The 12,255-nt window shown below is 40.0% G+C and overlaps 1 protein-coding gene across 5 annotated transcripts in view; it reads right to left on the bottom strand.

The window, feature by feature from the left end:
• Positions 1-1,491: 1,491 nt before the first annotated feature.
• The window catches only part of sncb (synuclein, beta), a 75,039-nt gene continuing 64,275 nt past the window's right edge, over positions 1,492-12,255 (bottom strand). For 3 of the 5 annotated variants that reach the window (XM_046031136.1, XM_046031135.1, XM_046031137.1), the window contains 5 exons: positions 10,903-11,036; positions 7,505-7,534; positions 7,179-7,264; positions 3,440-3,526; positions 1,492-1,940 (listed from right to left, as the gene is read on the bottom strand). In XM_046031136.1, the coding sequence (XP_045887092.1) occupies positions 1,911-1,940; positions 3,440-3,526; positions 7,179-7,264; positions 7,505-7,534; positions 10,903-11,036 (367 nt within the window). In that variant the 3' untranslated portion in view covers positions 1,492-1,910. Of the gene's footprint in view, positions 1,941-3,439; positions 3,527-7,178; positions 7,265-7,504; positions 7,535-10,902; positions 12,230-12,255 lie in introns of those variants that run through there. The other 2 variants (XM_046031138.1, XM_046031134.1) reach the window with 2 other exon arrangements.

The raw sequence follows: 12,255 nt of genomic DNA on the forward strand, positions 1-12,255 counted from the left end.
CAAACTTAGGTGTGTAAGCATATATTTTACGTGTGTATATCTAAAAGCCCATATCCAAATCATTTAGGTTATCATTCCATTCCTGCAGCATTTTGAGGATTCAGCCTCTAAAAGCACTCTCAGCTGAGCTAAATTTGAGTGAATGAAATGATGATGATTATAGTAATTCCAGTATTAACTGAGAGATGAGAGCAGCTTTTTTAAATCCTCTGACAGCTTGAGTTACTCTAACTCCTATCTACTCATAATAATATATCCATTGTCATATAATGAAGCTTCAAAGATAGAAGAGTGTGCACTTTACCCATGTTGGCTGTTTCTTTGGAGGAGTCTGCCACCTGCTGCACAGCCTCTTGAGCTGCCTGCACTGGAAACACAACACATGGATTTACAGTGTCTGACCTCAGGGGGAGGGAAACTAGTGCAGTTACCGCTTTTGCTTTTTACGTCAACTCATTGTAAAAACTCTAAAATGATCTCAACGTCCTTTAGCCTACATGTTAAAGAAAATTGTCCATGATTTATCGTTGTGTTTAATCCATCAAGTTCGTTTTTTAAACTAAGAAAGACAAGCCATGGTAAAAATAAAAGCCTTTTCTCTGTCTGCCAGACTTTACGTTGGCTCTGTGTTATCTTATAACTGTAGTTCTGTACCTGCAGTGTCTGTGACTCCCTTTGCGGCTGAGTGGCTCGTGCTTTTCAGGCTCTCAAAGGACTTCTTAAACGAGGCCATGGCTCCTGTCTTTGTCCCTGCACACATCCGTCTGAGCCAACAGCAGCGGGGTCTGCTGTTTAATACCCTCTGTTTGAGCCCGACACAACCGAGCCCGCACGTTCCAGCCGGATTAACCCAAACAAAACCCACCCAAAGAGGCCCGATCAGACTGGCATCCCAACTATGGCAGCGTCCTGCCAAAGGGCCAGAGCCCGCTCAGCAGATTTCACACATCCTGTAATCAACTCCCAGACAAGAGTGAGCAAAAAAGGAAACATGCGAGGACGATGCATAACAGATCCTCATTTAGACCAACAGGCAGAAAAAAACAGAACTGGTTACAAGAGGTTTAAAATCTAATGAGTTATCAATGCCAAAAGTGAGTTTAAATATTATCAAACAACACTAACAGGTGGTTTCTTTTTTTTACTTTTTATTTACAGAGGAATGTATGTCTGGCTTAACACATAAACCTTTATATTGACAAGTCCTGCAATTTAAAGCACATATTGATGTGACAACCATTATGATTTCAAGACATAATATATTGACTTTAACTTGTTAAAATCTTCAGTACAGATAATCACACACACGCACACACACACAAACATGTATACTCTGTCCATTTCTAACAGATAGTTTACTGGAATGATTTCACAAGCAACTATAAAGATACAATGTAAAAAACTCTTACTTCAAAAATGTTTAAATAAATCTCCAAAGAAATGCAAAAAGAAAGAACCCACAAACAGGCATTGTCGACACTTAAGAGGATATTACTGTTTTCATATCTGCTTGCAACCGGACATATTTATTTTTTTCCACTCCCAATGTCTCATTGGAAGATGATGAACATCTATTGCACGTTTCTAAATACAGATACACACAAGCACAAAGTCACAAGCCCTGGCTCTGGTCTCATTTCATTGGGAGGGAATCAAGGAAATGAGACAGAGAGGACAAATCTTACATCTTAATAAATACCTACACCCGACACATTACATTAATAACATGACATTTACAATATATAATAAAAGATTTGTCTTGAAGGAAGAACATTTTTCAGTGGGAATGCTTCTCTTTTTTGTTGTTTTTTTGCAACGGGAGTATAATTGTAATAGTTTCAGCTTTTGTCCTTTTTATCTTTAGAAATATTATTGTGCTGCTGGTTGGATGGTGGCTTGGACTGATGCTTTTATGCTTCTGGCTCGTAGTCCTGGCTCTCCTGGGAAAAAGCAGAAACGATATTAGAGGAACAGGCAGGTCATATCTGCAGCACAGAGAAGCTCAAGGTTAAATTTAACAGAACGAGGCTGGAATTACAACTTAAACACATGAAATTCAACTTAAATCAGTTTAAGAAGAATACATGGCAGAGGGCTTATGGTAACACATGATGTCACTCCATCACAGCTGTAAATTGCTGATTCAGTATCTCTCCCAAGCCTGCAGAGGGCAGCACAAGCCTACACCAACACCAGGAGTCGTGAGCACATTCCCAGCATCCTTGTAAACCTGCATACGCCTCCTCCACGCACATGATCATAAAAAAAAAAACCACAGCCTCCAGGAATGTGCTATAGTCTTAGGTCATCTGGTGAAACCAAGAGTGGGTGAGATGGATTTTTATCTCCAAATCCTCCCTGAGAAGGCCTGCTTCACTCTGCAGCACTCAAGACTCCATATTTACAGCATTGCAGGGAGACCCTGACATTACCCACAATGCATGGAGGCAGAGCGCGTCATCACCACACCCATTCAGACGGTGCTCGCATTTCGCTGGTGTAGCAAAGGATGGGGGAGGGGCAAGAGATGCGGAGGAGTAGGGGAGAGATGGAGGAGGACATGGATGACCCAAGCTACTGCCTCTGAGAAATTCACTTTTAATTTGCATCTTACGGAATATCTCCGTTTTATTCCTTTAACGGATTAACGCAATAATCCACTGATGGAGGCTGTAAGCAGGAATGGAAAGAAAATCCGACCAAATGCACTGAGTAAATTGAACATTATTAGGATCTCAAATGAAATCTTCCTTAAACTGAAAGCAGAATATTCTGCGTAGTTTAATATTCGGTGAGAATACAAAAGGCTTCAAAAACATAACTTGTGTTGTGCCTTAAATCATTTTACATACTAGTAAACAATCCTTTCAACATTCTGTGCATTGTGTGATATTTTTATTTACTCTTAGCTATTTAAAACCTGTTTTCAAGGCAATAGGTTCTGCACAGTGTGTCTCGCCCCTGACAGCCAAATTCCAAAAATAACCATCTGTGTCAGACTCACATCCTTCCTCCACGCACACACACCGACACACAACCAATGCTCTGTGTAGGTAGGTGGTGCTATATTCACTGTACTTGCTATGTGGCAATTGGCTTGTTAAGCTCTCTGTTGTCATTTTCAGAATTACCTCAGCGTGAGAGGGAATGTTTGTGTGGGACAGAAGTGGAGGCCAAGTGTGGAGCGCTATTCAAATGCAATACAGCTGAAATGTGTGACCATGCACAGCTGGTGAATACTGATGAGTCTCCATCAAAGGAGTCCATTCACTTACAGTAGTAAGTGAATGGACTCCTCCCTGACTGCAGTACTTTTTTACAAAACATACAAAAAGCTACTTGCAATAAAACCATATAGTTCAATTTAAACCCAGAGACACAAGACGCTTTAATGTAGAACAGAGACATGTATGTGCTTTGTGTCGCGTAGGCTGATTACCTGCTGGGTCTCATCATATGTCTCCCCTTCTGGCTCCAGCATTGCCTCTCCCTGGCCCTCCATGGCCTCCTGCCCATACTCCTCAGGCTGCAGAGAGAGAGAGAGAGGGAGAAAGAAAAGATCTACAGTAACAGAAGCAACTATACATATTTGTAGTAAACATGAACTTAAAGGATAAGGCTGTTGTTACTCTGGGTTATATGCCTTTCATGTTTCATCATTGCATTCGTGTCACAGAGCTAAGCATTCAGTTTTCTGAACAATAAATACCAGACGATCTTTGAAAAACCCAGAAGGTGGTTTAACACCTCTGTTCTGAAGGTTTTCTCAGGATCTGTCTGTTGCACATTAATAAAGATTTTTTTTTATTGTAGTTCCTAATCCAAAAAATGGAATATTATAGAAAGTAGCATCAATATACACAAATATAAGTGACATAAATCTGTATGTTAGAGCAAGGACTTCTGTCATTTCCGGCTACCATCTTTATTTGGATTCGGAAACAGAATTGCAACTGGGGAACCGGGTTAAAAATCTTTTTTATTGTGCAGGTAACAGAATATTCTTTCATTCAGAGGATCCAGGAAATACCTTCAGAACAGTAACAAGTGTTGTTAAATGACCTTGTGGGTTTTAGCTCTAGGGATAGCAATGTCTTTTCCACCACTCCAGACTGAAATATCTTCTTATTTCCATAAAATGTGGTACAGACATTCATGTGCCCCTCGGGATAAATCGTAATAACTCTGGATATTCCCTTTTCATATGGCACCATCATCAGGTCAAAAATGTGTTCAATATTTTGATTTATGTCCAAATGTGTGCAAACTAATTAGTGTTGGTATGCTAACATATTAAACTAAGATGTCGAACCTTAGTCAGTTAGCATTTTCATTGTGAGCACATATGTTGACATTTAGCCCAAACACACACAGCCAAAGTACAGCCTCACAGAGCCACTAGCACGGCCTTGTTTGCCAGTTATTTAATATTTGTAAAACCGGATTCTGTGATGGTAATAGAAGAAGACGCAAAAACTGGGGTTAAAAACACCAAAACCAGTCTCTCAGTAAGTCTCGCACCTATGCAGTTAGTTTGAAGACGTAAGACTTTAAAAATAGGTTCATAAAAAAAACAGGAGGTAATGTGTTATTGGGCACTATTTTTAGCTACAGACTAATAGACGTTTGGTGCTCTAGAGAGTCTCTACAGAAGCAAGACGGTGTATGTGGGTTGAAGGAGTATGTCACCAAATGCAATGTGGCTCACTAATGTGTCTTTTGGACAACAATGGAAGCACACAGGAATATCAGGCTTTGGATAAGAAGACTTGTTGGGAGGATCAAATCATTGTTGGTTTGGGTCTTTTCTTGGTTTTCATTGACAATGAGAAAAATATAGAATATCACCAACCTTAATATTTAGGTAACACTGAAAACCTAATCTAAAACTCTGATATCTTGACACTGTGCATTAACCACAGTAGGTGTAAACAAACTGTGTCTCCTTCTGAGAGTTCCTGAATCAGACAGTTCTCCGTTATTGCTATACCTGCTACTACAAGCCCTGAAAACAAAGCTAGTGGGTCACTGGGACCGCACATTTATTTATAAACCCATCACTAATCAAGTCAATTAGGTCAGAAAAGAACAGACCATAATCCTCTGTACTGTATCAAGCTGGTGTGCTTTAGGCCCACCGACATGATTAGCATGGCCTTAAATGCTAACAATGGGAAACAACCATAAAGACCTAATCAGGGGGATCATTGCCTGAGAAAACGTGAACATGAAAAAGGCTGTTTATGTGGTTATAACAGAGGAGGAAGTTTTGTGTCTGATTTGAATTCAGTCAAGGCTTGAGCACAAGAGAAGCCTCCTGTTCAGACCATGTGGTCTCACTTAAAAAGATAATTTAAAATCATGTTTTTGTAAAGTGAAATATATTATTGTGTGAATGGTTGAGTAAGTGCAGCTTTAAATTGCAAAAATACTGGCCAGTGTCTTTAAAATACCTGCAGCATGCAGTTTATCAGAGTGGATGTAGAGCCCAGGCTGAGCTAGAGCTGAACAAAAAGTAGCGCTGCACATGTGCTATCAACAGTTTAACAATCTGTTGTCATGGTGTTAAAATGAATAGTTTTATCATTCAGACAGTGCCTTCCAGAAGCCTATTAGAGCAGGCTATCAGATTTACTAGATTAGAAATTAAGTGGAGAGGGTCCAACTCTGAAGGATGAAGGCTTAGGACAAGATGGGGACCTCTGTCCTAAGATGGGGACAGTCTGACAGAGATTGACAAAATGTCAACATGCTGACAGTGCATGAACAGACCATTTAATAAAGATCACTCTAATTTCCAAGCTTGGTCTATATGTTCATATATGCTATGTTCCCATGCTCTATGTTTGTGGAAAGCCAAAATGCTCCAGCTCTCGCCTCGCATCTACAGCATCACAGTGTGTACAAACTGATGTGAGATGTGACATTAGCAGAGATTTTTAGGTGGTCAGATTACAATAACAGCACAATTGAGTGTTGAAGAGAGCTGATAGTCCCGCAGAGAGATAGTTTAGGTGATTTAAAAGCACCTGAACAGTTAAAGAGGCTATGTATATTATAGACTGTGTGCAAAGCAGACTGTGTGGAGCAACAATTCATCCTCAGGAACTCTCAAGATTCCTCCAATAAAACAAGTGTAAAACAAAGCCTTAATCCACTTATGTTTTCCGTTTATATTTTGAAGCAGAGTCACGCAGTGGAGCGTTCTCTTCAATTCTTGCGATAAAGCAGAGATGAGAAACATGTTTTTAACTTAACACACAAGTAAATTACTGCAGCATAAAAAAAAGATCCCGTTTCCTCTGGTAAGATACATTTAGGTACAGTAAATGTCCTTGCTGACAGCAGATGAATAAAACAGATGATATGTGGACTAGTAACTGTTTTAGAGTAACGCAGATTCATCAACCTTATTCCTGTTGTAAATCTGGCTCGGGAACAATGACCATGCTGTCCAGACTTTAATGAACACAACATACAGCAAGTAGCCAACTGATGTTTCCTTTTGTCTTTCACTGTTTGGGAACAGGGTGTTTACCAGGCATGGACCTTATAAAGAAAGACATCATTGGGTTGCATTGTGGGGGATGTAGGATCCTCTGTTTTTAGAGCTGCACTGTCACATCTTTGTCCTGTGAGTCAACAACTTTGTGGAAGTCAGACATTAAATTGCCGAAATGCCCTTTTAAATAACCATTTGTCAATTCGGAGCACAAAGGATGTCTTTGAATGCCTCTTGTTATTTAGTATATCTGCAGCGCTACCATATCTTTACATTATATAAGAAGATGTATGGGTTAGGTAAAGTTGCAAAACCATTATTGTACTGTCTATGACCTATTATTACCCTCTGAGAAGGTTTAAAATATTTAAAGTATTAAACTGAAGCAATTACTCAGATAAAATAGTTACTATTATATCAATCAAAAATATATAGGTGGATGCAGCCCTAGTTGTATATACTCAAAAATCCAATAAAATGTAATACTGACCACAGATATATATTATATTAAACTTTTAAATATGCAAATTTGCAACATGTCAATCGCAAATCATGAGGGCCAACTGATTTCCTGTGGGTGTGCATGAACACACTTAAACACTTTGTCTGATAACAGGAACACACTGATGACACTAAAACAGTGTGGAGCTGACCGTGACCGGAATAATGTACGTACATTCATGTCAGTAGGGAACTCGTCCTTTTTCCCCAGGCCGGTGGCAGCAACAATGTTCCCAACTGCTCCAGTGGTCCTCTCAGCCACTGCAGAGACACACACACACACACACACAATCATGTACACACACGCATGTAACATTATCTCAACAGATTAAAAGCATGCACATGATGTTAGCCCTCTTTTGTTTCTCAATTGATTATCGTACATAATCACTCCTTACACATACCCTCTACAACACACAACCCCCCCGGCATTTTCCAGTTAGGAGTACGTGTCTCATCACTGTAATGAATCTAAGCTTCTTACTGCTACAGTTCACTCACCTGTGCCCACGCTGTCTTTGGCCTTGTTACCTGAATTAACAACAAAAAACAACGTGTTAGAGAAGGTGTGTGGTTTTTGTCTGTACTTCACTTGCCTGAAACTAACCACTGAAGCAACTAACCTCTGACTGCAAATACTTTTGTTAATTTCACAATGAAATTAACAAAAGTATTTGCAGTCAGAATTGGAGCCTGCCTTGCACCATTTCTGAGCTACCAGCTCTTTTTCCAGCTTGACAGGTTAAATTTCATCTACCTGACAGCATGAAACACTGATGCTACAGTAGCCCGACATGACAAAATGCAGTATTAATTCAAAGATACAGCACTGCAGCATCTTGTTCATAACTGCTCAAATGATATACTGTGACATGTAACATGATTAACTTTGAACTGTCAACACAAACCAGTTAGTTTTCAAAAAAGTAATACAATATCAGTTTTATTTCTTTTATTCAGTTGGCCACAGATCCATAGGTACTAGAGAACAATCCCAGCTGCAGCACTTTGGTTTCTTGGTACTTTTATTGTGAGGAGTTATCAAACTCTGCATTGTTCTGTTCAATTCTCTGACCTTTGGCAGATATCATCAAGCTACACTGTACTCCATCGAGCTGTTTGGGCAATCTACTGTATGTAGGTCCTTAAGGGCCTTTAAAGGCTTACCGAGGAGAGACGAAATGATGATAAAGTGCATAACTGCCACTACAAAAGGCGAGCCTCAAAGCAAAACATACATCTGAGGAATGCATCCATTAAGCATCGGCTTTGGTGAAATGCTACAGCACTACGTCGACAGTAACACAAATGGATAATAGCTGCGGGTCAGAATTTGGTAATATTAATAATTACAGTTTAATTTAACAAAGATAATATTTTAATGATAATTTTTATTTCAAGCTCATTAGGATTGTGTAAATTAAACTGTACAAATGAGCTCTTATGCTGCCGCTGTTATGGTGTTACAAAAGTAATAACATTCAATTTAAAGTAGCAGTGTGTAAGTACTCCACTGTGTTATAGTAGGCAGAGCACATAGATGCTCAATGAATTACTTGTGACATTAAATGGCATCTCGTACAGCAGGGTTTTCTCACTTCCGGCTCTCATTCTTGCCTTACTCAGGCTGACTGCTCAGCTCAGCTGGGTGGGCGGACTGCAGCAGCGGCAGCTGTCAAAAGGTAGGCCACAGACCTATCAGATCACTCTCACCCCTCCTCCAAGACGAGCCTTCAAGCAAATCATACGCAGCTTTCTAGGGCACCACCATGCTCAACAAGCAGCACAGAGAAGATACAGAAACGCTCCTTTCCCTCCCTGTGTCACGAAGGCAAAAAGCAAGATGAGACATGCCATCGAGAACACCAAAATGAGCCTGCACGTGTTTTTGATTACATCCTGACATGTTTTGGCTCTTGTGATGAGTGACAGACACACAGTGTTACATTTGTAAGGTTACTGGATTTCATCTCAATGCAGATACATCTGACAACTTCTTAAACATCCAACACACTTGAATGCATCCAAAGCATACTGTGAACCACCAGCAGGGGTGTCACAGGAAATCTGGGCCCTCTGCCAACAGCTCAACAACTGACAAAAAAAATATCTGTAATGGCTGGCAGGTTCCAGGGCCTGGGTCCAGCTTTGAGGCCCCTGAGTCATCTAGCACTCCACCATTCACCCCTAACAGAGCTGGCCAATATGGAAGACATGATTTTTCACAAACATTGTGGTGTTTCGAACTATAGATATGCAGTTGGTGAAATACATAAAATCACATTAAATATAATAAAACAAATCATGTTCATCACACTTTATTAACCTTAGTATCTCAACTGGGGCCATTCTCTGCTTTTTTTTTTATCTTATGCAACTCTTTGGGATTTGGACTGTTAGTTGAACAAAACAAGCAGCCTCCATGGACTCCATGGAATGTGATAAGAATTTCTTGTTATGTTCAAACATTTTATAGACTAAATGGTAAATAATCAATAAAATAATATATAGATGAATTGCTACTTAAAATAATCATTAGACATATTAAGACCTAAACTAGAGAACCCATATTAAGTTCTCTAAAATATGGTCGATATCATTGAACATTTGAATTTATGGGGCTTAGTATAAAATATTTAGACAAAAGAACTGGTTAGCATTGGTTATAATGCCATTACAATTTAATTTTTTTCATAATGATTTGACACCATTAAAGAGTAATCCTGAATTATTACCCAGCAACACAGATTATTAAATTATGCATGATACTGCCTTTTAAATGTAATGTGATGACTGAAAGTTGGTCTTTTTTAAAAAGATGATCAAAGAGATTGAAACAAGGTTTTTGTCAGTTTCCACTGTACCTTTGCCCAGCTGCTTGCTAACCTCGTTCTACCTCCATGTCACATGTGTTTATTTAAATTTAAAAATGATCTAAAGAAAGTGACATAGACTGGGCCAGTGATCTAAGGCACACACTTGGCATTGTATTGTTAAAATTGTGACACAGAGGCACTAATCTGCACAGATGTCTGTATGGGTGTCCATTACAACTCGAGATGCACCATAAAAGACAAAAACAGAGACCTTTATCCAGTTTGTCTCCAGGAGTCCTGCCGGCTGGGACTGTTTTACAATCTGCTGCTGATTCCAATGCATGGACATGTTGCAAAAACTGCTCTGACCATCCTACTGCCCCACCCCCACCCCTGTTCCAATCGCCTGCCTGTAGCCTAGTCAAGTCAGACGAGAGGACATAAGGACATTCGGGACCTCATCATCATCCACATGAAAATAACTCCTTACCCTTGTATCCTTTATAAAACTACACATAAATAACTAAAGTAATAAGTAAATATTAGATTGTAAACTTTGATACAAAGGGTAAGATAGCTGATTCTTTAAATATGGCATCAGCCTGCATAAGTAAATCAAAGATATTCATCAACTGTCAGACTGACTGATTAATTTAGTTACAGCTGTTTTAATATACTACTCTTAATTTACCAAAGGAATGCATTCAGTTGTACTTATCATGCATGTACACACATAATTTTCACTTACATCACACATAGTGTATAAAATGACTGCAGTTATACTGTGGAAGGTGTAATACTGTCATCTAGCTGTATTATGACGGTGAACAATGAGGTTCAAAACTAAGCAATACATGCAGCCTGCTGCCTGCTATTTATTGTGCCAATAAAGGAAAGGTTATTGTATAATTTCACCATTTGTTCCAAGACATATGTGAATGCTGCATGACCTAAGCCATAAAATATTCTCTCTGCTGAGTTGCTGCTGCTCCTGCATATGGCTGGAACATTAGCAGGCTCAATGGGCCTGTGTATGATTTGCACATAAAATAACCTGCAAACAGACATTGGTGATCGTCTTACCTACAAACATAACCCCTTCTTTAGTCTTTTCAGCCGCAACAGCAACTCCTTCCTTGGTCTTCTCTGCGGCCACAGCCATCCCCTCTTTCGCTCTAGACAAACCCTTCATAAACACATCCATCTTGGCCGAGCTGCTGTGGAGAGATGGACCATACCTGCTGTCAGTCACCATCACTGCTGTCACTGTGTACAGGTGCATTTGATCTTAATGATATGCATGTGTGACATCTAATATCTCTTATTCTTAATAAGCAGTTGCCCTATTGTATTCTCGAGTTTTTCTACAAAGTTCTATGGATTTCTGTAGTATATTATAAGATCCTCCATTAGTCAAAAAAGGCAGCACCGCCTCATGTGGTAGATCCTGCCAGCTGCAGTCCAGCCATCAAGCTGTAGTAAAAACCCTTGTTCACTCATGCATTCAACCCCCTTTTCACATCCTCCTCAAAGCATGAAATATTCAAAGGCAAAATCATTTCAATGAAATGGTTAATTGTGGAAGCGCTCATTAATTATTGCTCCCCTGTAATGCTACTCTCGATGGCGGCGAGATGACAGGGCTGCCCATGGGAAAAAAGGCGCAGGCCTTTTTAACGGTCTGTACAGCATCTTATACTGGAAGGTGGCATGTATCGCAAAGAGCTACACAACGTTGCTGGGGGAAGGGAAGCACGATCTACACTATGATATTTGCACGCGTCACGGTTTTAACGTAGAATAGTTTGGATGTGTTTTTTTTTTTGTCCGATCACAATAGGGAAACATCAGAATAAAAACAGACAAGGCTGCAGACTAACGGCTCGAATTAAATTCTCGCACCAGACACTCATCCGTCAGTCCCATCCTGGATGATGCAGGTCAAGTGTTAAATTACTACATGTACCACTTCACGATGTAGATAATTTCTCAAGCTTGCATCTGTGCATGCATTTCTTTGCCTTTACATTATCTCCCAGACACAAATCGATAATAATCTGATTCGGAAAGCAAGAGAAATATACAGAATGTTGGTCAAGAGCTTTAAGTTATTTTAGGCACGGTGCAAACCAGTGCCTGCCAATGACGACGCTCACATGCATGGTCCTCAAATGGTGGTGACCTCTATATGTTTCCAAATAACGATAAGAAAGGAATGCGATGGAAAAAAGAGTCCTTACCTATTTACAATTCGGTTTCAACGTATCCCCTTATGATTCAGCCGCACAGTCGCGTCACACTATCGTCTAAATGGGAGATAATTTCAAATGATCACTAGGTGGGCCTTCCTCGGGCTGATCTCCACCAACAGGGACGGCCCCCTTCACGGTGCAGCTGAGACTATCACGTCCCCCCCCCCCCCCACACCGCCTCTCT

This window comes from Micropterus dolomieu, linkage group LG19, assembly GCF_021292245.1.
Source record: "Micropterus dolomieu isolate WLL.071019.BEF.003 ecotype Adirondacks linkage group LG19, ASM2129224v1, whole genome shotgun sequence".
Lineage (NCBI taxonomy): Eukaryota > Metazoa > Chordata > Actinopteri > Centrarchiformes > Centrarchidae > Micropterus > Micropterus dolomieu.